This window comes from Ranitomeya variabilis, chromosome 1 (genome assembly GCF_051348905.1).
Source record: "Ranitomeya variabilis isolate aRanVar5 chromosome 1, aRanVar5.hap1, whole genome shotgun sequence".
In the NCBI taxonomy this organism is placed as follows: domain Eukaryota; kingdom Metazoa; phylum Chordata; class Amphibia; order Anura; family Dendrobatidae; genus Ranitomeya; species Ranitomeya variabilis.
In genome coordinates, this window is record NC_135232.1 from 798,864,842 (window position 1) to 798,892,758 (window position 27,917).

A 27,917-nucleotide genomic window follows, 5' to 3' on the forward strand; every position below is an offset into this window, starting at 1 on the left:
GGTTTTTGTGAGTTTTTCTTTCTCGGCAAGGAAAAATAATAGTGACGCAGAAAGGGCTGGTCATCATTAGAGGTGGTCTGAAGCAGAAATCCGTTTTAATCCTAAATGCCTATTTGGTGTTATACGCTAATCTTATTCTAATACACTTTTTAATCGTCCCTACTCTCTCAGTACACTGTTTGTTTGTTTTTTCTTCTTTATACTTCCGCATTGATGATGCTTCTTTTGAGATTCCCAGTGCATGCTGGGATACACAAATGAAGCGGCAGAGGCTGCGGTCACTACCACAGCCTCTGCCACCTCCCTGAAACGTAGCGTCATCAGTGACGTCTGTTTCAAGGGCTGGGCTATTCCCTGCTCTACTGAGCATTGGCCAGTTGTCAATTCCGACAGACGATTACTGTCACTGTGCACTGTGCTTCACAGTGACAGTGCGCTCTGTGACGTCACCTCCTGGGACAGCGGTGGTATTCTTAAAACACACACTGACAGTGTGCTCTCTCCTGCCATTTCGTTACTTCTGGTGAGTGCCGATAAGAGTGCACTGTCATTGTGCACATCACACAGTGAACAGAAGCTACTGAGCATCCATCGGAATTGACAACCAATGCGTGCTCAGTAGAGCAGGGACTAGACCATCCCTTGAAACAGAGGTTACGGTTTTTCAGGGAGACCTTTGATTCTTCATTTGAATATCCCAGCATGCCCTGGGATTCTTAATTGAAGCATCATCAAAGAGGAAGAAGAAAAAAAAAATCATATTGTATAGTGAGTAGTGATGAGCGGAATTGCTCGTTACTCGAATTTGCCGAGGATGCTCGGGTATGCACTGAGTAGCACGGGTGCTCAAGTGACATGTTCGAGTGTTCGCTGCCACATGTTTTGTGGCTGTTAGACTGCCCCAAAACATGCGGGGATTGGCCATGTTTGTCAGGCTATCCCCACATGCAATAAAGAGAAAGATGTGTTAGCGATGTGCACACCTTGGAATACAGACTATTTAACACAATCCCTGCATGCAAGCAGCATCGTCCGCAAACTTGAGTAACGAGCTCTTGCGCTTATCACTAATAGTGAGGGAAGAATATGGAATTTTTAATCAAAGTGTATTAGTAAAAAAAATATTGATTATGACTTCAAATAGATATACATTTAAGTTTGAAATGAGTTTGTTTTTTGAACCATCCCTTTAAGCATAACACATGAGGGATCTGTTCATGGGAGGAGCCATTTGAGATTGGGCAGGTCAGCCTGCTGGGACACGCCCCCAGTTGTCACGTTTGTGTGCTCCAGGCTTGTATGCACAGTCTCATATCGGAGGTTTCCTTGCTTCTCCAGTGTATCTAATCCTCCAGTCTGACGTGGATATACTGGAGAAGCAGTGCTATCATGTGTGATACTGTGCTGGTTTGCCAGTGCATCTAAGCCCTTCAGTTGTGCTACTGCTGTACCCTGGTATCTGATCCCTTAAATACTGACATGCTGCCTAGCTAGTGTGCACATGAGTCATGCTGAGCCAGTGTATCTAAGGCTACGCTCATTTGTGGTACTGTCCACTGAGCCACTGCAGCTAATCTTATCATGTGTGATACTTTTCAACTTAAAGAGAACCCGTCACATGAAAAAACGCTATTAACCTTCAGATACGGGGTTAATCTGCTGGTTGATCTGCGGGATCTCGGGCAGCGCGGCCGCACAGGCGCAGTTAGCCTGACATCAAATGATGTCAGAAGACGGGCAGCGCTAAATGCGCATGGCCAAGGGCTAACATAACAGTGCAGGCACCGGGACAGAATCAAACAACGCTGAGGAGGCGGCGCACGGCGCCAAGGGGGTAGGAATGACGGCTGTGCTGCGTCCCATTACGAAGGAAAGTCCCACCTCCGGGACGGTCTCACGGTATCAGGTGACACATTTTATAAGTGATTATTTCAGCGTGTGCGGGCATCATAACTATAAGAGCCACCTTGTCAGACTGCAGCATTTGTGCTGCACAAGGTGGCTCTTTTAGTTACAAACGCCTGAGGGGTGACAGGTTCCCTTTAATGCATTTACAAGACGGGTGTTGGAAACCCGCTGTGTGACTGTTTTACAGCAAACCTGTCAGTAATGTCTAAAAATAACGGCTACCTTCTTCAGGGGCAGCTAGTAAAATATGGCGTGGCTATGACTACCAGGAAGAAGGGGTGTTGTAAATTGCATGTGACTTCTGTTCCATTTTGTTATTTGTTGAGGAGCCGCAGAACAGAGATATTACTGGAAGGATTATAAAAGGATGGGGACATATATTACTGTAAGCGGGCCAGGATGAGGGTCCAGGAAGGGGCCCAGGATTGGGAACATTACTGGCCCAGGATGGGGGACTGTTATGATCTGGTGGCCTAAGAGCAGCATGAGACGTACTCTGGAGAAGGTGGTACCTGTACTGACCGCAGACCCTGAACTTAACACCGCAACTAGAAGTAGCCGTGGAATGTACCTAGCGCTCCCTAGACATCTCGACACAGCCGGAGGACTAATTACCCCTAGAGATAGTTTTCCCTTTTCTATCTTGCCTCAGAGAAAATCCCCAAAGGATAGACAGCCCCCCACAAATATTGACTGTGAGAGGAGAGGGAAAAAACATACACAGACTGAAATGAGAATTTAGCAAAGGAGGCCACTTCTAGCTAAATAGAAAGGATAGGACAGAGTACTATGCGGTCAGTATTAAAACACTAGAAAATATCCACCACAGAAAATACAAAAACTCCACAGCTAACTAAAGATATGGAGGGTATATCTGCATCTCCAGAGATACCAGCTTGGCTAAACAACTCCTTATACAGACCAAGCTGGACAAGACAAAAACATGGAAAAGAACTGAACAATAAGGCCACAGCATGTGGACAGCAAAAATCAAGGCCAGAACTTATCTTTGTTGAACTGAACTGCACAGCAGAAGAGACCAGGCAGGGATGTGAATCCTCCAGGAACAATGGACAACTGGCACAGACTAAAGGGTGAAGCAAGACTAAAGGGTGAAGCAAGACTAAATAGCCCAGTCAAAATTGCAAAAAGTGAACACACCTGATAAATGCTGCGATTCAGAGACAGCAGCGCTACCACTTACAACCACCGGGGGGAGCCCAAGAGCAGAATTCACAACAGGGGACATTATTACTGGAAGGGACCCACGATGGGGGACATTATTACTGGAAGGGGCCCACGATGGGGGACATACCAGGAATTATAGATTATAACCGGATGGGGGACATTACTGTAATGGGCCCTGGTTGGGGGGAGATTATACCAGGAAAAGGCCTAGGATGTGTGAATATGGTGTAGGCATAAAGACAACTTGCTAACTATTGCATTTGTTATTTATTTATATATAGGGGCTGGGGGGCCTGTATACATCACGGGGAGGGGCTGGGAGGAGCCTGTATACATCACGGGGAGGGGCTGGGGGGAGCCTGTATACATCACGGGGAGGGGCTGGGGGGAGCCTGTATACATCACGGGGAGGGGCTGGGGGGAGCCTGTATACACCACGGGGAGGGGCTGGGGGGAGCCTGTATACACCACGGGGAGGGGCTGGGGGGAGCCTGTATACATCACGGGGAGGGGCTGGGGGGAGCCTGTATACATCACGGGGAGGGGCTGGGGGGAGCCTGTATACATCACAGTAGACATGGGGATTGCTGAAACATGCTGTTACCAGCTTTAAAGCGCATGCACACTGACACTGCAGTGTCAGTGTGTGCAGAATCTTCTCTCCGTCGTCAGTAAATTACTGCAGTAGGCAGCCGCTGCTGACAGGAGAGGGACAGAAGTAATTGCAGACACTGACATTGTGCGCATCCTTATTTCTCCCTCCTGGCACATGGGAAGGATGAGAGCCCATACACTGACACTGTGTGCTCTCAGCTCCTGCTGTGTCTGTGTGCAGGGCTGGGGATTTAGATCAGGCATCACTCCCAACAACTGTAAGGGAAGATAGGAGTTGGGGGGTTGGAATGGGGCACCGATTCCCCTAATCTAAAGGCCCCGTCTCACATAGCGAGATCGCTAGCGAGATCGCTGCTGAGTCACAAGTTTTGTGACGCAACAGCGACCTCAGTAGCGATCTCGCTATGTGTGACACGTACCAGCGATCAGGCCCCTGCTGTGAGATCGCTGGTCGTGTCGGAATGGCCTGGACCTTTTTTTGGTCGTTGAGGTCCCGCTGACAGCGCTGAATCGGTGTGTGTGACACCGATCCAGCGATGTCTTCACTGGTAACCAGGGTAAACATCGGGTTACTAAGCGCAGGGCCGCGCTTAGTAACCCGATGTTTACCCTGGTTACCAAAAAAACAAACAGTACATACTCGCCTTTCGGTGTCCGTCAGGTCCCTTGCCGTCTGCTTCCTGCTCTGACTGAGCCGCCGTACAGTGAGAGCACAGCAGTGACGTCACCGCTGCGCTCTGCTCTCACTGTACGGCGGCTCAGTCAGAGCAGGAAGCAGACGGCAAGGGACCTGACGGACATCAGATGGTGAGTATGTACTGTTTGTTTTTTTTGGTAACCAGGGTAAACATCGGGTTACTAAGCGCGGCCCTGCGCTTAGTAACCCGATGTTTACCCTGGTTACCCGGGTGCTGCAGGGGGACTTCGGCATCGTTGAAGACAGTTTCAACGATGCCGAAGTCGTTCCCCTGATCGTTGGTCGCTGGAGAGAGCGGTCTGTGTGACAGCTCCCCAGCGACCACACAGCGACTTACCAACGATCACGGCCAGGTCGTATCGCTGGTCATGATCGTTGGTAAATCGCTATGTGAGACGGGGCCTTAAGTATCTAATAACGCCGTATTTATGTAAATTGCAAGAAGTAAAATCTACTATACCAGTATGGATTATAGGGGCTAAATCCTCTCTATGAACATGGAAATTGTTTAATGTTCGTTTTGGGGGTGACAGACTTCTTTTAATATCTCAAGGATGGCTGACAATGTTAGTAATCTGTATATTGAAAGACTTCCTTGTATTTAGGAGCCCAGTCACCCAGCACCTATGCATGAGGAGAGCGATCCTTAAACCCTTTGCGCTGCTATGATACACGTGCGGCACTGTCTATACGTTCCCTGCGCTACTATGATACACGTGTGGCACTGTCTATACGTTCCCTGCGCTGCTATGATACACGTGCGGCACTGTCTATACGTTCCCTGCGCTGCTATGATACAAGTGCGGCACTGTCTATACGCTCCCTGCGCTGCTATGATACACGTGCGGCACTGTCTATACGTTCCCTGCGCTGCTATGATACAAGTGCGGCACTGTCTATACGTTCCCTGCGCTGCTATGATACACGTGTGGCACTGTCTATACGTTCCCTGCGCTGCTATGATACACGTGCGGCACTGTCTATACGTTCCCTGCGCTGCTATGATACAAGTGCGGCACTGTCTATACGCTCCCTGCGCTGCTATGATACACGTGCGGCACTGTCTATACGCTCCCTGCGCTGCTATGATACAAGTGCGGCACTGTCTATACGTTCCCTGCGCTACTATGATACACGTGCGTCACTGTCTATACGTTCCCTGTGCTGCTATGATACACGTGCGGCACTGTCTATACGCTCCCTGCGCTGCGACTCCCATGTACCAATTCCCGGCCAGTTATCCTTGTTCCTTTCATCTGCGTGCCAGTGAGTAAATCTAGTCTTAAGGTACCGTCACATTAAACGACGCTGCAGCGATATAGAGAACGATGCCGATCGCTGCAGCGTCGCTGTTTCGTTGTTGTGTGGTCGCTGGAGAGCTGTCACACAGACAGCTCTCCAGCGACCAACGATGCCGAAGTCCCCGGGTAACCAGGGTAAACATCGGGTTACTAAGCGCAGGGCCGCGCTTAGTAACCCGATGTTTACCCTGGTTACCAGTGTAAATGTAAAAAAAACAAACACTACATACTTACATTCCGGTGTCTGTCGCGTCCCCCGGCGTCCGCTTCCCTGCACTGTGTAAGCACCGGCCGTAAAGCAGAGCGGTGACGTCACCGCTGTGCTCTGCTTTACGGCCGTCCGGCGCTGACACAGTGCAGGGAAGCGGACGCCGGGGGACGCGGCAGACACCGGAATGTAAGTATGTAGTGTTTGTTTTTTTTTTACATTTACACTGGTAACCAGGGTAAACATCGGGTTACTAAGCGCGGCCCTGCGCTTAGTAACCCGATGTTTACCCTGGTTACCAGTGAAGACATCGCTGAATCAGCGTCACACACACCGATCCAGCGATGGCAGCGGGTGATCCAGCGACGAAATAAGGTGCTGGCCTTCTAGCTCCGACCAGCGATATCACAGCAGGATCCTGATCGCTGCTGCGTGTCAAACACAACGATATCGCTATCCAGGACGCTGCAGCGTCACGGATCGCTATCGTTATCGTTGTTAAGTTGTTCAGTGTGAAGGTACCTTTACGCTATGAGTTCAGATCCCGTGGGGGTTGTGGAGAGTGAGATTGTGCTGACGGAGCCTGTGGTCATTATGCCAGCTTTTGTATATCTTTTTCAATATTTACACATTTTAATATGATTTTGAGTATTATTAAATAAAAAAAATAGAAGGAAACTACTAATATTTGTGTTTGGCATACTTTAATGTGGAATCTGCTCAGAATTTGACACAGTCAAGTCAAAGGCAGCAAAAAAATAAAAACTCTTCGAAAAGCTCATTAGATCCGAGATCCTCATGAAAAATTACATGTATTCTAACGTGGATTTCTGTCTCTTGATCATTATCGGATTTGCCACTCAGGGTATGTGCACACGTTCAGGTTTTTTCGCTATAAAAACACTATAAAAGCTCATTAAAACCGCATACATTATGCATCCTATCATTTAGAATGCATTCTGCATGTTTTGTGCACATGGTGCATTTTTTTCCACGAAATAAACGCATCGCGGTAAAAAAAAGCAGCATGGTCATTAATTTTGCGGATTTTCCCCGTTTTTCCCTCAATTCTATGCATTTGGGAAAAAAACGCATGAAAAAACGCATGCGGATTTCTGGCAGAAATGTCCGGTTTTTGTCAGGAAAATTTCTGCAAGAAATCCTAACTTGTGCACATACCCTGAAAGAAACCTACCATTTAGCTTCAAGCCAGAAAATGTCTTGCATGTTTATATAAGATAAAGGAGTTTTCCCATCTCCAAGATCCTATCCCACCATGTAGTAGGTGTAGCAATAATAATATTAGCAAATAGTTCAAATTAGAGATGTAGTATAGTTCTTCTGGTTTGCTGTGTCGCTTACCAAATGTGCAGGGCATAGAAGTAGCTTACGTATCCATGGTTACGATCACTAACAGCTAACTAACTCACTATGAGTGGTCATAACCATGGATACCGAAGCTACTGCTCATGGAATTAGCAATACAGCAAATCAGAAGAACTATACTACTTCTAATTGGAGGCATTTGCTAAAATTATTACTATTCCTACTATATATTGGGATAGTATCTTGGAGATGGGAATATCCCTTTAATTTTCTGAGATTAGGGCAGTCTGAAATTATACCAAATTTAAGTTGCTTGTACTTATTAAAGTAATGTGGCAGTCAAGAACAATGCACTATAAGCTGCAAATATCTGTAATCCTTGAATCTCATTATGGCCAGCGATGCTGATGACGCACCGCCAGAGCCGCACTCTTAGGAAGCACAAAGTGCTGTAGAATATAGGAGCCAATTAGCCATTTTAGTAGCCTGACAATAATCATACAAATGTGATCATCTTAAGGGCGCAGTCAGACGTCCATGCCAATCTGTGTGCGCATGGGCCACTAACTCTCCTGACCAGAGGCATTGGGGTCCGAGACCCTCGGATGTCTTCATTCGCACATCAGTATGTCATACAGTTGGTAAAAATGTTCCTAATGTAGTGTGAGCACAGGTCTGACCAGTTCTGTAGCAGCTGTTGGTCCTTACTAATAGCCCTTTTCAGGACGCAGCAGTTGTTGTCTTCATTATTTACCTCCCATCCCCCAATTCCCTCCATTCCCAACCTTCTCCCTCCTTCTTTCTATTGGGGACTCGCCCTCTTACCCATAGCCTTTCGCCTTGTGGGACCTACTTAGTGTAGAGTTGTGCATGCTGAGGATCACTGGCCTACCATGAAGAGACGCCATTAAGCTGCGCTCGGTGACGTTCACAACCTGGTAACTATTGTGACTTGGCGCTGTATAGCGGGGACTTGTGTATTGTAGTATTGGATAGTCCTTGTTGTTTCTGATTATTATGCCAGTGTCAGATTTTAGTGCCGCAATTGAATTTTTGTAGTTTTTGGTTCATATTTTCTGGATGAGTCGGGAGACACATGACAAGACCATCGGACTATCATTTCTTTATAAGGACCATCGGCTGAACCTAAGGGTGTACAGAGCGGCTAGGAGACTAGTGAAGGTGTCCAGTCATACTGTCGTGTGGCGTCAGCGTTGCCGGTCACGTTCTGCTGTGAACGATGAAGTCTAGAGTAGTAAAGTGTGTATATATGTAAGTGCTTATTTATTGGGATGCTTAGGCGTGTAGTGCTAATGGCTTCCCTGCCGGTCGTGTGGTGTCCGCGTTGCCGGTCGTGTGGTGTCCGCGTTGCCGGTCGTGTGGTGTCCGCGTTGCCGGTCGTGTGGTGTCCGCGTTGCCGGTCGTGTGGTGTCCGCGTTGCCGGTCGTGTGGTGTCCGCGTTGCCGGTCGTGTGGTGTCCGCGTTGCCGGTCGTGTGGTGTCCGCGTTGCCGGTCGTGTGGTGTCCGCGTTGCCGGTCGTGTGGTGTCCGCGTTGCCGGTCGTGTGGTGTCCGCGTTGCCGGTCGTGTGGTGTCCGCGTTGCCGGTCGTGTGGTGTCCGCGTTGCCGGTCGTGTGGTGTCCGCGTTGCCGGTCGTGTGGTGTCCGCGTTGCCGGTCGTGTGGTGTCCGCGTTGCCGGTCGTGTGGTGTCCGCGTTGCCGGTCGTGTGGTGTCAGCGTTGCCGGTCACGTTCTGCTGTGAACGATGAAGCCCCTAGAGTAGTAAAGTGTGTATATATGTAAGTGCTTATTTATTGGGATGCTTATGCGTGTAGTGCTAATGGCCTCCCTGCCGGTCGTGTGGCGTCAGCGTTGCCGGTCGTGTGGTGTCTGCGTTGCCGGTCGTGTGGTGTCTGCGTTGCCGGTCGTGTGGTGTCAGCGTTGCCGGTCACGTTCTGCTGTGAACGATGAAGCCCCTAGAGTAGTAAAGTGTGTATATATGTAAGTGCTTATTTATTGGGATGCTTATGCGTGTAGTGCTAATGGCCTCCCTGCCGGTCGTGTGGTGTCCGCGTTGCCGGTCGTGTGGTGTCCGCGTTGCCGGTCGTGTGGTGTCCGCATTGCCGGTCGTGTGGCGTCCGCGTTGCCGGTCGTGTGGCGTCCGCGTTGCCGGTCGTGTGGCGTCCGCGTTGCCGGTCGTGTGGCGTCCGCGTTGCCGGTCGTGTGGCGTCCGCGTTGCCGGTCGTGTGGCGTCCGCGTTGCCGGTCGTGTGGCGTCCGCGTTGCCGGTCGTGTGGGGTCCGCGTTGCCGGTCGTGTGGCGTCAGCGTTGCCGGTCGTGTGGCGTCAGCGTTGCCGGTCGTGTGGCGTCAGCGTTGCCGGTCGTGTGGCGTCAGCGTTGCCGGTCGTGTGGCGTCAGCGTTGCCGGTCACGTTCTGCTGTGAACGTTGAAGTCTTGAGTAGTAAAGTGTGTATATATGTAAGTGCTTATTTATCGGGATGCTTAGGCGTGTAGTGAAAATGGCCTCCCTGCCGGTCCATGTGAGAACCTAGTCCCTGCGTCCGGCAGCAGACAAAACCTGAGTTATAGTGTTCCCTTGGCCTCTTGCTAAATTAAAAGCACGTGTTACTTTAAAGGGGTTGTCCAGTCAAAAATTACTAACACACAGAACCTACATTGATCTGCCGAAAATGGCCCCAGTGGCCTCCGGATGTAAATACTCGGCGCCATTCAATGTGCCGAGTACCAAATCCACCGCACTCTCCAGTGTCTGCACGGTGTATGAGGTGGAGTGACTTTCTTAGAAACTATAGCTCCAGTAACTATATTGAAAGCATACAAATTGTGCAGGGGTCCTCTTGCTTGCAAAGATTTGACACCTAATTTTTGGCTAGACGATAAATATTAGATTGGTGCGGATCCCACCAATTGAAGTGGAAGGTTATCCTCTATCTATTATTGCATAGGGGGTCATTTTCTGACCACTGGGGCCCCCAGTTATCCTAAGAAAGGGCTTTGAAGTGCCCCATGTGAATAGTGCCCAAGATCAGTCACTCCATTAACTCTTAATGGGAGTGCTGGAGATGGTAAAGCGCTGCACTCAGCTGGTCTTCACCACTGACAATGAATGCAGTGTATGGCTAATAGGTGTTCCACTCACACATGGTTTTCAGAGCCCTGATGAGAACATATTCCTCCATACCATGGATAGGGATAGCATTCAAACTGGAGAATGCCTCTTTAAGACCGGTTCTCCCCTGACTGCACAACTGTGGCCATAAGGCCACTCATTGTCTATGGCAGGGAGATTTTGTCCCTGCCTAGACCATCTAGTGGGACCTACACCAATCTAACACAAGCAGAATGCTGCAGTTACCGGCCACCCTATCATCTCAGCATGGCCGGCTTCCTAGGTAAGGTGCATCCCGTGCAAGCAGGCTTTACGCTTGTGCTACTCTGATGTTCTCCGGATCACTGCATTTCTCCAATGCTATGGAGGCCACACTGACTATCAGCTCGGCAGAGAACGTGACCATGTTGCTGGTCTGAACTGTAAATTCTCAGGAGCACATCGCCTTCGGCAAAGCAAGCATGCTCCCGAATATACAACTTGAAATAAAAATTTTTTAAAGGTAACCTGTCACTATGAAAATGTCGGCCAATCTGCAGGCATCATGTTACAGGGCCAGAGGAGCTGAGCAGATTGCTGTACAGTTTTGAGAAAACACTCAGTATAACCTGTGTAGAATCATTTAATCCTCTGCTCTTTCTGGGATTTTCAGGGCCGTGGGCGGTCCTATCAGTGACTGACAGCATTATTTGTATAAATGTGCAGAGAGCTGTCAGTCACTGATAGGACCGCCCACTGCACATAAATCCCATCAGTGACTGACAGCATTATTTGTATAAATGTGCATATAGAGAGCTGTCAGTCACTGATAGCACCGCCCACTGCACATAAATCCCATCAGTGACTGACAGCATTATTTGTATAAATGTGCATATAGAGAGCTGTCAGTCACTGATAGGACCTCACACTGCACATAAATCCCATCAGTGACTGACAGCATTATTTGTATAAATGTGCATATAGAGAGCTGTCAGTCACTGATACGACTGCCATATATATATATATATACATTCAGTCTAGTCTGCTCCTCCTGCCCAATAACATGGCACCTGCAGATTGGACGGCATTTTTATGATGGCAGGCTCCCTTTGACCTTTGCCAAGAAACTTAAGTATTGAGATGTAATAGAAGAGACTTTTTCCTTCCTTGTCCCTAAGCTGTTGCCATTATTTTCATGCAGGTAACCGAAATGAGAAGGACATTGACACCATCCAATTCTCCTATGTCTTCTCCCAGTAAGCATGGAGATAGGTTTATTCCATCTAGAGCCGGAGCAAACTGGAGTATTAACTTTCACCGTATAAACGTGAGTGAAATATTAATCCTGAAGAATTCGGTACCGTTAATAATGTAAAATGTCACCTTGTTTATACGACCCCTTCTGAGAGCAGCATGATGTAGGGGCAGAGACACTGATTACAGTTATGTATTACTTTCTGAGCTGCTTGCTGTCATTTTGACAAAATCTGTCATTAATCGGCTGCAGATCTATCTGAATGTTGAGCTCTGTATTACCCCGCCCACACCTCTTAATGACAGCTTTCTGCCTATGCACAGTGTACAGAGAACGCTGCCAATCAGTGGTGTGGACTTGGTTACACAGCGCTCATGACTGGAGGATTACATGGGAGGATTACTCCTGCTGATAAAACTGATTTTTTTTTCAAAACTACATTTAAGCAGTTCAATAAACCGCTGTAATCAGGGTGTCTGCCCCTACATCATGCTGGTCACAGTACAAATTGCAGTCACTGATATTACATACAGTGCAGTGATCTTCGCTTTTGGAGCATGCAAGGAAAATGTGGCTGAAATTGGCATGAACCATTTTGGTGCAGTCATGTAGTGGCCTTGTGGTTGTAAAACTCACCTACACTTATATCATTTTGGGTCATTTGTTTTGTGCACATAGTTATTTCTAAATATTCATTGTTATGGATCTTAGTGTTTTTTTTGTCAACAATGCTATGTATAATCCTTAAAACCAAGTATTTCCCATTTCTTTTAAAGGAAAACGAAAAATCTCCTAGTCAGAACAGAAAAGCCAAAGATGCCACTTCTGATACCGGGAAAGGTGATGGATTACATTATTTGTTAGAATTACAATCTTTGGGTAGTTTCTGGAGAATATTTACATGTCTAAAATTAAGAAGCACTCCTCCTCCCATCATCATTTTTATCCTCTTAATATATTGCAGTGATCATATTATACAGCGCTGTGCACTTACAATTGCTCATTTTGCCTTTCTACCCAGCTAATTCTTCCCTTTTCCATCAGGTCTATGAAATTATGTGATTAAAAGATGACTAGATGAATCCTTCTGAGCTCTATGTAGAAACAGGAAGTCTCTTTTTCCCTGTATAAGTCATCATTAGAACTACAATCCTACCTCCCTGACAAAAATAAATGAGAACGAGCAATAAAAGCAAGGGAGGTGGAAGCAGCTGGGTCAGGAGTTGAAAAGTTGGTGCAGCTGGTTTGACAGGGACTTTTCAGTGCTGTAGGATTCTAGTTCTAATGAAGAAAATAGACCTCTTGTATCTACATAGAGCTCAGAAGTGTTCAGATAGTCAGTCAGTTTTTAACCATGTGATGTCAGAGACCTAATGGAAAAAATAAGAAATAACTGGGTAGAAAGGCAAAATGAGCAATTGTAAGTACACAGTGCTATATAATATGATGATTGCAATATATTAAGAAGATAATAACTTTAACCCCTTTACCACCTTAGACGTATAGTTAGGTCTAAGGGTGGCTCCCCCTGTTTGCTGCAGGCTCTGGTGCTGAGCCCGCAACTTTTCCAGCAAATGTCAGCTGATTGTATCAATCAGACAGCGGCATGTAACATGCTTGCGCCGGAAGCTCATCACTAATCCCGTGTCACATGACTGCGGGTCGCCGATGGGTTGGCATGACAACCTGGGGTCTGCAGCAGATCCTTGTGGTTGTAATTGGCTGATAGCTATGAGTGCCGCCCAGCGGACAGCGCTCATAGCAAGTGAGCATTTCTGCTACACACAGCACAGCTAAAGCACAGGCGATCGGCTGATCGCAGCTTCTAATCTCCCATGGAGACTATTGAAGCAAGTGTAAAGTGAAAAAAAAACATAAAAGTTCAAATCACCCCCCTATTGCCCCTTTCAAAATAAAACAATTAAAAAATACACATATTTGGTATCGCCGCGTTCAGAATCACCCGATCTATCAATATATAAAAATAAATAATCCGATCGGTAAATGGTGTAACAAGAAAAAAAAATAAAAACGCTACAATTACGGGCAATCAAAAGAACATATCTGCACCAAAATGGTATCATTAAAAGCGTCAGCTCGGCACGCAAAAAATAAGCCCTCCGTCCCAGATCACAAAAAATGGAGACGCAACGGGTATTGGAAAATGGCGTTTTTTTTTGTTTTTTTTTTTAGAAACTTTGTATTTTTTTCTCACCACTTAATTGAAAAATAGAACCTAGACCTGCGTGGTGTGTAGGAACTCCTACCTTATGTGATGCTCTTACGTCGGCTCACGTACAATTAATGTTGCTCTTTTCTTTGTGATGTCTTTATAGATGGATTGGCGTATTCTGCTTTGTTGAAAAATGAATTGTTGGGGGCCGGAATTGAAAAAGTTCAGGACCCTCAAACTGAAGACCGCCGCCTTCAACCATCCACACCTGAAAAAAAGAGTCTCTTCACGGTATGGTTACCAACATTCCCAATGTTTCCGATCGTTTAGCCATCCAGCCCCCCGGTCCTGGTGCATCAGGGCATATGGGGACAGCTAGAAGTGGCGATAAGTATGGGATCCTAATAAAGTATATTTAATGATAGCAGCCCACTCTGGGGGAAGAGAATGGTACTGTGCTTATTAGGAGGTCTTTATTACATTCTATTGTGTGATTGTTTGACCTTTTTCTTTTCAGTATTCCTTAAGCTCAAAGCGATCCAGCCCCGATGATGGAAATGAAGTGTCTCCATATTCTTTGTCACCCGTGAGTAACAAAAGGTAAGAGCTTTTTAGTTGTCATTTTAAAAGTTTAAAGCTAGCTTGCTGGGGTAAAGACTATATAATTTTATTATTTTTTTCCCTACTACAGTCAAAAACTTTTGCGCTCTCCACGAAAACCCACACGGAAGATTTCTAAAATTCCATTTAAAGTACTTGATGCCCCAGAACTGCAAGATGATTTCTACCTTAATCTAGTGGACTGGTCATCCCTGAATGTGCTGAGTGTAGGACTGGGGACCTGTGTATATCTGTGGAGCGCGTGTACAAGCCAGGTAGGACAAGAGCCGTGTGTGTAAGGGGATGTACCCACATCTGCCACCTCCATACAAGTTCCATACTCAGCTGCTCTGGCTACAGATTATGCCCACCTAAGGTTCACACATGATACATGGGTTACAGATTAATCCTTTCACTGCCAGTACAATTTTGAAACACGAATCCTGGATTCTAAAATCCAATTATACCGCCATAAAAAACAGATCCAAGCAGAGCCGAAGTAGTGTACCCCTAAGGGTGACAATTAGAGGGCATATATCTGATTACATAGAAGCAGAAAGCAAAACGTCCAGCACTGTGCCCTGTATATGCTACTTGCTATATATGAAAGCTAAATGGAACCTGTCACGCTGTACATGCCGTCTGATCCGTAGACCGCATGGTATAGATAAGGAGAAGCTGAGCAGAATGGTGGACTTTTTTGTGGGAATTGATTCAGTATACCTTGTATTTTATTCATTGAAATCCCTGGTGTTTGTATGTATAGGAGTCCAGTGGGCGGTCCTACTCAGTGATGTACAGTCATACAGGGAAGACTGGGTAGGACAGCCCACTGGTCTCAAGCATGCAAATACCAGGGATTTTATTGAATTTAAGGCGTTTGCCACTGCTTTTTTTTTTATTGATGGTTTTTGTTTTAGGATAGGCCATGAATATTTGATTTGTGGAGGTGCAGCATACAGCACCCTGGCAATCAGCGGTTACCAGCGGCATTCGTATAGCGGGTGGATCTGCATTACTCTGCCGTGGCTGTTTCAGCGACATTTGAGAACATCCGTCTGCCACCTGTGCCAATATCGGGGGATCAGCGGGGGTGCCTGGTGTGGCAATTCTATCGATCAGATATTGAGGGCCTTTCTTTAGGTTTGGCTATCAATAAAAAAAATAGTGGACAACCCTTTTCAGTCATGTGCCCCTAATAGCTGCGGGTGGAATTGTGATCCACCCGCAACTGTTAACATGTTAAATGCCGCTGTCAATCCCTGACAGCACACGCAGGAAGCGCCTCACTAATCACGCCCATCGGCGCCCGTGTCACATGACCGCGGGTCGCCAATGAGTTGGCATGACAACCCGGAGTCTGCAGGAGACCCCTGTGGTTGTCATTGCTGGATCGCTATGAGTTCTGCCCAGCGGTTGGCGCTCGGAGCAAGTGAGCATTTCTGCTACATAGAGCAGGGCATCCAGCAGATGATCGCAGCTCCTAGTCTCCCATTCAGTCAGTACTGGTGGCACGGTTACAGCCACTGCTCTCTATAAACAGCGGTGACTGAACCCGCGCCGCTGCCGCCCACATGACTGACACCAGAACGCTACCGGGAAGATTAAAGCGCATTTCCTCCTGGCAGCAGGGCTCTCGGCACAGGCATCGGGCAGGTTCAGAACGCTGTTAACCTGCAGATTACCCCCATATCTGCAGGCTAATATATTTTTTTTCCACGTGACAGGTTCCCTTTAATTTTCATGTCATGAGGAATACAGAGGCACCATGAGAGCTGCAGATCCGCTTTAACGTCCGGAGCCACACTTTAGATCTAGTGTACCGTGACCTCATATTTTCTGCGCGTGTATCTGTTATCATTGTATGTCTTTTTTTCTTTTCAGGTGACCAGGCTCTGTGACTTATCTGTAGAAGGGGATTCGGTGACATCAGTGGGTTGGTCTGAAAGAGTGAGTATCCTTAAGACATGGTAATAAGGTGTTCTTGCAATGTTCAGAAGATTGTATAAAACTGTCAAATTATAGTGAAGTATGTCCCCATGCTACTGATACTTCAGAATCGGTACAGAGCAAATTAGACCTTTTCAGACAAGCTATTATATGGTTTGTACCTTCAGGAGACTCCTTTTACCATATGCACATATGGATGTTAGCGAAGGGCCCCTCTTATAAGCCGGAGGGAAGTAACCTGTACCATATAGATGGCCACCTTCATCATCTGCTGGGGACAGAAGGGTTATAGCATCTTGCCCCAGTCGGATCTCCTGAGATTTGATGAGGGGCCTTCTAGTTGGGGGTAGCCTATTTCATTTGCATAAAAAAATATTTTTCAGATTCAAGCAATTTTCTTTTAACCCCTTCAAGACGCAGCCCTTTTTTCGTTTTTGCGTTTTCATTTTTCGCTTCCCAAAGCCATAACTTTTCTTATTTCATCAATATGGCCATGTGAGGGCTTATTTTTTGCGGGACGAGTTGTACTTTTGAACAACACCATTGGTTTTACCATGTCGTTTTCTAGAAAACGGGAAAAAAATTCCCAGTGTGGTGAAATTGCAAAAAAAAGGTGCAATCCCACACTAGTTTTGTTTGGCTTTTTTTTTGCTAGGTTCACCAAATGCTAAAACTGACCTGCCATTATGATTCTCTAGGTCATTACGAGTTCATAAACACCAAACATGTCTAGGTTATTTTTTAAGTGGTGGAAAAAAAAATTCCAAACTTTGCTAAAAAAATAAAAAAAATTGCGCCATTTTTCGATACCCGTAGCGTCTCCATTTTTCGGGATCTCGGGTTGGGTGAGGGCTTATTTTTTGTGTGCCAAGCTGATGTTTTTAATTATACCACTTTTTGTGCAGATACGATCTTTTGATTGCCCGTTATTGCATTTTAATGCAATGTAGCGGTGACAAAAAAAAATGTAATTATAGCATTTAGAATTTTTTTTTCTCGCTATGCCGTTTAGCGATCAGATTAATCCTTTTTTTTTATTGATAGATCGGGCGATTTTGAACGCGGCGATACCAAATATGTGCATGCTTGATTTTTTTATTATTGTTTTATTTTGAATGGGGCGAAAAGGGAGTGATTTAAGCTTTTATGTATTTTTATTTTTTTTTTCAAATTTTTATAATAATCTTTATTTTTATATAGCGCTAACATATTCCACAGCGCTTTACAGTTTGCACACATTATTTTTTTTAAAACCTTTTTTTTTAACTTTTGAAATGCTTCAATAGCCTCCATGGGAGGCTAGAAGCTCGCACAACTGGATCGGCTCTGCTACAGAGGAACGATCATTAGATCGCTCCTATGCAGCTGAATTACAGGCTTGCTATGAGCGCCAACCACAGGGTGGCGCTCACAGCAAGCCGGCATCAACAGCCATCGAGGTCCCAAGGAGACCTCTGGTTGTTATGCCGACGCATCGCTGACCCCCGATCACATGACCGGGGGTCAGCGATGCGGTCATTTCCGGCCCGATGGTCAGCGTTTCACAGCAGCATTTAACTAGTTAATAGCGTCGGGTGAATCGCGATTCAACCTGCCGCTATTGCGCGCACATGTCAGCTGTACAAAACAGCTGACATGTCGCAACTTTGATGTGGGCTCAGCGCCGGAGCCCACATCAAAGGGGGAGACACGAGATGCGCAGTACTAGTACGGTGCATGTCGTGAAGGGGTTAATGTTTAATAATGTGAGGGAACAGATGATTCAGTGCTCCCATGTGAAGCAGAGCTTCTGCCAATAACGGGGTTGTACGAAGGGTAGAAGCTGCTGGAATCTCCACTGATCCTGAGAACAGGGCTCTGAAGGGAGCCGCATCCAAATGGATCTGAGGTTGAGCATGGGCACCTCCGATACCAGAGAATGAATGACACGGAGGTGCCCATGCTCAATCTCTGTTCAGTTTATACTGGACTCTTCAGAGCTCCATTCTTCAGATCAGTAGGGGATATCCTATTCACTTCATGCAAGCCCTTTAACTCCTTAGCAACTATTACTGTACAAGTATGGACCAAGCTCAAGAGATGAGCCAGCACCATTCCTGGCAGACAAGCGCTGTGTTATTCAGTCATCATCTGTTTCTAACAGCCAAAGGTGGAGCTGAGCTGGTATATGGCTCTGATAATCTTTGATAACGGCATTTACAGCATGGAGTTGTGGTATTCCAGGCGCCCATCAGCACTCTTCCCCCTGAGACGCAATCGATGGATTACCATGACCGCCACAGGTCTGCTGAAGGCTTCTCATACCTGCCTTGACAGTCCTCAACCGAAAACTAGTCTATTGTTGACATTCATAGGAGACCTTGATATTTCCTATATATAGTATTAGGTGATAAGGTGATGTTTTTGTTTTTTTTATTTTTATAAACGCCTGCCTCACCATCCTCGTCCGATTAAAAATGAAGAAATAAAAAAATACATATTTGGTATCGTTGTTTACGTAAAAGACCAATCTCTCAAAATATGCAATTAATTAACCCAATCGGTTAGAAACACAAAAAGAGAGAAAAAAAAACATCTAAACTGCAGTACTGTGGTTTGCAGGCATCACCAGGGCTGAGGTGTCGGTAAGCCAAATCGCCAACTCAGACTCCTCACTTATCCTGACCTCCGACCCCACAGCACTGGTCACTACTGAGCCTGTACATAAAGGGCAGCACAGATTCATCTCACCTCCGACCCCACAGCGCTGGTCACTACTGAGCATGTACATAAAGGGCAGCACAGATTCATCTCACCTCCAACCCCCACAGCACTGGTCACTACTGAGCCTGTACATAAAGTGCAGCACAGATTCATCTCACCTCCGACCCCACAGCACTGGTCACTACTGAGCCTGTACATAAAGGGCAGCACAGATTCATCTCACCTCCGACCCCACAGCGCTGGTCACTACTGAGCATGTACATAAAGGGCAGCACAGATTCATCTCACCTCCAACCCCCACAGCACTGGTCACTACTGAGCCTGTACATAAAGTGCAGCACAGATTCATCTCACCTCCGACCCCACAGCGCTGGTCACTACTGAGCATGTACATAAAGGGCAGCACAGATTCATCTCACCTCCGACCCCACAGCACTGGTCACTACTGAGCCTGTACATAAAGTGCAGCACAGATTCATCTCACCTCCAACCCCACAGCACTGGTCACTACTGAGCCTGTACATAAAGGGCAGCACAGATTCATCTCACCTCCGACCCCACAGCGCTGGTCACTACTGAGCATGTACATAAAGGGCAGCACAGATTCATCTCACCTCCGACCTCACAGCACTGGTCACTACTGAGCCTGTACATAAAGGGCAGCACAGATTCATCTCACCTCCGACCCCACAGCACTGGCCACTACTGAGCCTGTACATAAAGGGCAGCACAGATTCATCTCACCTCCGACCCCACAGCACTGGTCACTACTGAGCCTGTACATAAAGGGCAGCACAGATTCATCTCACCTCCGACCCCACAGCACTGGTCCCTACTGAGCCTGTACATAAAGGGCAGCACAGATTCATCTCACCTCCGACCCCACAGCACTGGTCACTACTGAGCCTGTACATAAAAGGCAGCACAGATTCATCTCAGCTCCGACCCCACAGCACTGGTCACTACTGAGCCTGTACATAAAGGGCAGCACAGATTCATCTCACCTCCGACCCCACAGCACTGGTCACTACTGAGCCTGTACATAAAGGGCAGCACAGATTCATCTCACCTCCGACCCCACAGCACTGGTCACTACTGAGCCTGTACATAAAGTGCAGCACAGATTCATCTCACCTCCAACCCCACAGCACTGGTCACTACTGAGCCTGTACATAAAGGGCAGCACAGATTCATCTCACCTCCGACCCCACAGCACTGGTCACTACTGAGCCTGTACATAAAGTGCAGCACAGATTCATCTCACCTCCGACCTCACAGCACTGGTCACTACTGAGCATGTACATAAAGTGCAGCAGATTCATCTCGCCTCCGACCCCACAGCACTGGTCACTACTGAGCCTGTACATAAAAGGCAGCACAGATTCATCTCCGCTCCGACCCCACAGCACTGGTCACTACTGAGCCTGTACATAAAGGGCAGCACAGATTCATCTCACCTCCGACCCCACAGCACTGGTCACTACTGAGCCTGTACATAAAGGGCAGCACAGATTCATCTCACCTCCGACCCCACAGCACTGGTCACTACTGAACCTGTACATAAAGGGCAGCACAGATTCATCTCACCTCCGACCTCACAGCACTGGTCACTACTGAGCCTGTACATAAAGGGCAGCACAGATTCATCTCACCTCCGACCCCACAGCACTGGTCACTACTGAACCTGTACATAAAGGGCAGCACAGATTCATCTCACCTCCGACCTCACAGCACTGGTCACTACTGAGCCTGTACATAAAGGGTAGCACAGATTCATCTCACCTCTGACCTCACAGCACTGGTCACTACTGAGCCTGTACATAAAGGGTAGCACAGATTCATCTCACCTCTGACCCCACAGCACTGGTCACTACTGAGCCTGTACGTAAAGTGCAGCACAGATTCATCTCACCTAAAAGCCGAGATCCTTAGATCAGGAACAGAACAGACACTTATTGGACATTTCATAACTTTCCCAAATTCTTATGAAAACATTTACAGCACATCCTGCTTTGTACTACTGTACCCAATGTATCATATACTAATTCAATAAAATCCAATAAGGCTACGTTCACATTTGCGTTGTGCGCCGCAGCGTCGGCGCCGCAGCGCACAACGCAAACCAAAACGCATGCACAACGCTGCGTTTTGCGCCGCATGCGTCCTTTTTTTCATTGATTTTGGACGCAGCAAAAATGCAACTTGCTGCGTCCTCTGCGCCCGGACGCGGGCGCCGCAGGGACACATGCGGCGCAAAACGCAAGTGCGACGCATGTCCATGCGCCCCCATGTTAAATATAGGGGCGCATGACGCATGCGGCGGCGCTGACCGCAAATATGAACGTAGACTAAGAAGTGATTAAAATGTCAGACATACCCTGAAATGGCATCAATAAAATGAAAACCAGCTAACCAAAAACAAGCCCTCTTACAGCTTCATCAACCAAAAATGAAGATAACATTACTGTTATTTTAAAATGGAGACACAAGTAAACTTAAACAAAAAAAGTCATTATTAAAAAAAAAAAAATTAAGATTAGTACCTCTGTAATCATACTTACCTGGAGAATCATCTCCTTGGGTCATTTTTCCAGAACAATGTACACCATATAAAGAAAATCCAGAAAATGATTGCAGAATTAATGGTATTAATGTCCCTTTTATTTTCAGGGAAATCTTGTAGCTGTGGGGACACACAAAGGTTTTGTACAGATATGGGATGCATCTGCAGGGAAGAAGCTGTCCACACTCGAGGGGCATACAGCCAGAGTTGGTAAGGCTGGGCATATCGTCATGTCTCCAGTATTTTTACAGATCATCTTTTTTCTGCCCCTTTCTTGTAATCTGTGCGCACCATCACAGCAGTGTTGTCCGTCTACCCGCTATAGGCGCCTTGGCTTGGAATGCAGATCAGCTGTCCTCCGGAAGTAGAGATCGCATGATCCTTCAGAGAGATATCCGAACTCCACCTGTGCAGTCTGAAAGGAGGTTACAAGGGCACCGGCAAGAAGTTTGTGGCCTCAAGTGGTCCACCGACCACCAGCTGCTTGCATCGGGAGGGAATGACAACAAGGTATTACCTATATACAGTATGGAGAAGATCTAATAACGTTGACGGTTTGCCCGCTTTACCACGTGAAATATCTTGCTCTTCTTCCAGCTCCTCGTATGGAATCACTCAAGTTTGACCCCTGTTCAGCAATACACCGAGCATCTGGCTGCAGTGAAGGCAATCGCCTGGTCTCCTCACCAACATGGTCTGCTGGCTTCTGGCGGGGGCACAGCTGATCGTTGCATTAGGTTCTGGAACACACTCACTGGTCAGCCACTGCAATGTATTGACACTGGGTCACAGGTCTGCAACCTAGCCTGGTCCAAGCATGCTAACGAACTGGTAAGTGGCTTCTTGGCGGATCTGCCGCTTTTACCTCGTGGGATTCTCCCCCAACTCCTTGTAGACGGTCGGCCCCTCACTTTATGAATTTTTTTTTAGCCTGGTTGTCTGCAATGTCTGATTGTGCATGTACGCTGTGAATTGTAGGTCGCTGCGGAACATGTTAGCGCTATAGAAACGAATAACATATATTCGCGTCTGGATCACCTGCAGTAGACAGTGTAGGGATTGTAATAACTTTTCGCTTAAAGGGGTTGTCTCCATTTCTTGTACAGATTTGAGAATGTCTCCCATAAATTACGACCATTCTTGACCCTAAACTGTCTTCTCCTTACTCATAGGTGAGCACACATGGCTATTCTCAGAATCAGATCCTTGTGTGGAAGTATCCATCTCTTACACAGGTGGCAAAATTGACTGGACACTCTTATAGAGTTCTCTACCTTGTAAGTACCTTATATATTGTATAGGATGCCTAGAAAAATGAGGGCGAGTAACTATGGGGCCTTGCGTCATACTACATGGGTAACCTTGGTATTTGGGTATGAAACTGCTTCAGATCTGTAAGGAAAAAAATAAGCAACGCGTGCATGAAATTCCAGAAGTCTCATTCACTTTGCTGTGACAGTAAAATGCTGCAAAACCGCAGCGTGTGTGAACACAGCCTAAAGGCTGCCTATAGTCTATACAGTAATTTACACCTACTTTTACAACCAAACTCCTTTATTTCTCCTAAAGGTTTTGTCTTGAGAAGTCTCCTTTTAATGCTGGACTGTATTTTTTGGCCTTGATTTCATTTTGATATATATTTCTATGCTTCACAGGCCATGTCTCCAGATGGTGAAGCTATTGTTACAGGTGCTGGTGATGAAACATTAAGATTTTGGAATGTTTTTAGTAAAACACGATCTACAAAGGTGAGGCAAATGCAATTCTTCATTTAAAAAAATAATCTATCGGCAGATTTGTGCTCCCCTATCTGAAACAGCATGATGTAGGAGCAGAGACCCTGATTCCAGTGATAAGTCACTTACTGGTGGCACTTGCTGATCTGCTTGCTGTCATTTTGATAAAATCACTTTATCTGCTGCAGGTCTAGCAGTTCTCTAAATGTTGAGCTGTGTATAACCCCGCCCACACCACTGATTGGCAGCCCATGTGCTGTAGAAACAGAAAGCTGCCAATCAGTGGTGAGGGCGGGGTTTTACAGATCTCATGACAATGAAGGACTACCTGGCAGCAGGATTACTAGTCCTGTAATAATCTCTTGCTGATAAAATAGTGATTGTATGAAATATACACTAAGCAGCCCAGTAAGTTACACATCGCTGGAATCGGGGTCTTTGCCTTTACATCATGCTGCTCTCAGATTATGTGGCAAAAACCTGGTTACAGATTCCCTTTAAAAATGTCAATGTTGTGTTCTTATGAATGTGACAGTCACATGGCGTTAACTTTTCTCTTTCTCTTCTAGGAATCGGTCTCCGTTCTCAACCTCTTCACTAGGATACGATAATCTGGCCGTCATTCATTGGCAGTTTTTCTCTTCTTTCTTCACCGAGCCCAGAAACCATTGCTTTCCAATTCAGCTGAGAGACTAAAGTGCTGTGTACAGTTCAGGGATTCATCAGTAGCCTATACTGGCATGGGAAGCATTAAACCACACTGTTCTATCTCATTCATTTTCCCATCATTGACGTTGGAGGAAAGAGGAGCCCACATATGTGTTTCGTACAATGGGTAGTGGGTATAAGAACCCTACTGACCATGTTCTATAGATTATGTATTTAAGGGCTTGTATATAAACGCTTATGTATATCATCATGTTGCTTGAGATGGACCCCTTGAAGAATCAGTTGCAGTTTGAAGCTACCATGAAAACACCTACTGTAGACTTTTTGGGACCATGCTCTGTTTTATAGAGGCACCGATGTTCCCCTACAGAACGTCTTGTTTGCATGCAAAAGATCTCCTATACTATAACAAAATATATATATATATATATATATATATATATATATATATATATATATATATATATATATATATATATATATATATATATATATAATATCCCACTCATTGCAACTCTAATCGCAGCTTTTCACGTAACTTTTTATTTGTGACATATATATGTATGTATATGTGCTCACTCTAAGGTGGGTGGGCGTATATAAAGGGGGCTTATTTTATGGACGTGTGGATGACAGATTGATAGTCTTATTGTAGCAAAATATCTGTGTTTAGTTCTGTGCAGTTTCTTTTTTATGGGTGAAGTTCTGTATGTTTAATGTTAATTTAAAGTAACCTTTTCAGGATCAGTCAGACATATTGCCTGATCTTGTTCCCTAACATTTTTTTTTTTTTTTTGCATTGTTTTGCACAGCGGAGGAATTTAGAGGAAGAAGAAAGTCTTTGCTAAAGGAAAGCACTTAGTTTCAGAATATGGAATCAGTTGGTAGAATAATGTATAACAGCGATGGGGTTGGTGTAAGAACTTTATTGATGCCATTTGCTCTATGCTAAAATTGGAGTCCTCCATTATTTTTTTTTCTCCCCAGATGTGGGGCATGTAAATTTCATTATTCTTTGTTTTTAAAGAAAAAAAAAAAAGCCACTTGATGTTGAACTGTGAAGAATGTGTTCATTTGTAATTGCCAATTTATTCCTTGTAAGAGTCAAATATTCTACCCAAGATGTCGTGTTCTCATTGCTGATACTTATATTTTTGGTAAGGGTGCCCAGACAGAAAGTGATTAGCTTCTGTGTTTTCCCCCCAAAAAATGACCTACCATGTCAAGTGATCCAATGAATATTACCACTATCTTTTTAAAGGGAACCTGTCACCCCAAAATCGAGGGTGAGCTAAGCCCACCAGCATCAGGGGCTTTTCTACAGCATTCTGGAGTGCTATAAATAAGCCGCCGATGTATCCTGAAAGATGAGAAAAAGAGGTTAGATTCTACTCCCCCAGGGGCGGTCCGATGGGCGTCGTGGTCCAGGTGCGGCGCCTCCCATCTTCATAGGATGACGTCCTCTTCCTTGCTTTTCTGCACCCTCTGGTCCATCCCCATCCTTTGGGTATTGAAGAAAACCAGACAGATTAAAAGTAAATAAAAATCGGATATAACTCGGGTGGAGCCGGACATACTCTGACACATAGAAACGGCCATTGTTAGTAAGAGATTGCGGATAAGATGAAATCTCGCCCAGTGGAAGGGACAAATTGATGAGAGAACCTCAGTGTAAAGACTTACGATTTATTGTTCAGACTAGTTCGTTTTGTTTTATTTTAACCCCCTCCTGACGGAGCTCTTTTTTCGTCTTTGTGTTTGTTTTTCGCTCCCCTTCTTCCCAGAGCCATAACTTTTTTTTTTTTTCCTTCAGTGTGGCCGTGTGAGGGCTTGTTTTTTGCGGGACAAGTTGTACTTTAGAGCGATACAATTGGTTTTACCATATTGTGTACTCAAAAACAGGAAAAAAAAATCCTAGTGCGGTGAAATTGTAAAAAAAAAAAAAAAAAAAAAAGTGCAATTCCACAACTGTGTTGTGGAATTTTTTTTTACCATGTTCATCAAATGCTAAAATTGACCTGCCATTATGATTCTCCAGGTCATTGATGTCTATGAAGTTGTAAACATGTAAAGGTTTTTTTATTTAAGTGTTGAAAGAAAAAATCCAAAATTTGTTTAAAAAAAAAAAAAAATTGCATCATTTTCCGATTCCCGTAGCGTCTCCATTTTTGGTGATCTGGGGTTGGGTGAGGGCTTATTTTTTTTTGTGTGTGTGCTTTTTAATTATACCATTTTGGTGCAGATACGATCTTTTGGTCACCCATTATTGCATTTTAATGCAATGTTGTGGCTACGAAAAAAAAAGTAATTCTGGCATTTTTTACTTTTTTCTCATTACGTCGTTTAGCGATGTGGTTAATTTTTTTTTTTTTTTTTATTATTATATCGATGGATCCAGTGATTCTGAATGCGGTGATACCAAATATGTGTATGTTTGATTTTTTTTTTTTTTTTTTATTGGGGTGAAAGGTGTGTGTGTGTTTGTTTATAAATATTCTTTTAGTTTACTCAGTAGTCTCCACGGGAGACTAGAAGCTGCCATTACCCAATGGGCTCTGCTACATACAGGCGATGATCAAATGGCCTGTATGTAGCTGAGTTGCTATAAGCATCGGCAATACGGCAGTGACAACCATAGAGGTCTGCTGCAGACCTCTGGTTGTCATGCCAACCCATCGCTGATCCACAATCACGTGACAGCGGCATTTAACGGGTTAGCGGGAATCGTGATCCACCCGTGGCGGTTCCAGGCACATGTCTGCTGTTCATAGAAGACCGCCTCTGAAAATTATCCCTAACTCATCTTTCGGAGTAAAAATATAAGACCTGGTCTTATTTTTTGGAGAAACGCACGGTTTGTAATTTTTGGCCTAATCCCTTATACAGGTAAAGCACCTGGGGTTAATGCAATATTGCCTTAACAGACTTCACAGATAAAAACTACATTGTGAAACCGCAGCAATGGAGGCTTACCAAGTGACAAACGTCTAAGTATCGTTACCCAAATGCTGGAGTGGAGAGGGGAACATAGTTTTACATTCATGCTAAATGTTTCCTTTTACTAACGAGACAAAATGTATAATGACATTGACTGAAAAAAAAAAAAAATCTTTTATGGATGTATGTGCAAGTGAAACTCAGTCTTACAATTTGACTATAAACAGGTGATGCCTTTAACTATAATTCTCCTTTTTAGTTTTAAATTTGTTTTCTCCCGTGGAGAATTGGTGCAAATTGATTTGCGGGACCCAGTCTATATTGGCCATGTCAGTACCCTGTAGCCGCTGGACAGGATCCCTGCGATGCACCTCCCTCCAGATGACATTCACTGCTCTTATTTTAACTAGCCAGCTTGTTGCAACATCACATGTACATCATGCCACCACGATGATGATGATGTTAATCCAGGCTGGCTAATCAAGAGCTGCGGATGTTGGAAGTTAGGAGGCGCATCTCAGGTTATCTGATGTGAGTGATGGACAGGGTCGTGCATTGACCTGGTCTCTAATCTGAGCTGCTGTTAACTTGTGATTTCTGAGGCTGGTGATTCGGATAAACTTATCCTCAGAAGCAGAGGTGACTCTTGGTCTTCCTTTCCTGGGGCGGTCCTCATGTGAGCCAGTTTCTTTGTAGCGCTTGATGGTTTTTGCCACTGCACTTGGGAACACTTTCAAAGTTTTCCTAATTTTTCGGACTGACCTTCATTTCTTAAAGTAATGTTGGCCACTCGTTTTTCTTAGCTGCTTTTTTTCTTTCCATAATACAAATTCTAAGTAAAGAAAAACGAGTGGCCATCATTACTTTAAGAAATGTAGGTCAGTCCGTCTGAAAAATTGGGCAAACTTTGAGAGTGTCCCCAAGTGCAGTGGCAAAAACCATCAAGCGCTACAAAGAAACTTGCTCACATGAGGACCGCCCCA

The 27,917-nt window shown here is 45.5% G+C and overlaps 1 protein-coding gene across 2 annotated transcripts in view; it reads left to right on the plus strand.

Annotated features, from left to right (window-relative positions):
- FZR1 (fizzy and cell division cycle 20 related 1) overlaps nt 1-24,101 on the plus strand; it is a 39,264-nt gene extending 15,163 nt beyond the window's left edge. For both annotated transcript variants that reach the window (XM_077273777.1, XM_077273786.1), the window contains 12 exons: nt 11,550-11,675; nt 12,380-12,443; nt 13,940-14,067; nt 14,294-14,376; nt 14,468-14,651; nt 16,261-16,326; nt 21,700-21,802; nt 21,918-22,102; nt 22,190-22,423; nt 22,765-22,869; nt 23,248-23,340; nt 23,898-24,101. In XM_077273777.1, coding sequence (XP_077129892.1) covers nt 11,550-11,675; nt 12,380-12,443; nt 13,940-14,067; nt 14,294-14,376; nt 14,468-14,651; nt 16,261-16,326; nt 21,700-21,802; nt 21,918-22,102; nt 22,190-22,423; nt 22,765-22,869; nt 23,248-23,340; nt 23,898-23,939 — 1,413 coding nt within the window. In that variant the 3' untranslated portion in view covers nt 23,940-24,101. The remainder of the gene's footprint in view (nt 1-11,549; nt 11,676-12,379; nt 12,444-13,939; nt 14,068-14,293; nt 14,377-14,467; nt 14,652-16,260; nt 16,327-21,699; nt 21,803-21,917; nt 22,103-22,189; nt 22,424-22,764; nt 22,870-23,247; nt 23,341-23,897) is intronic.
- Nucleotides 24,102-27,917: the final 3,816 nt, after the last annotated feature.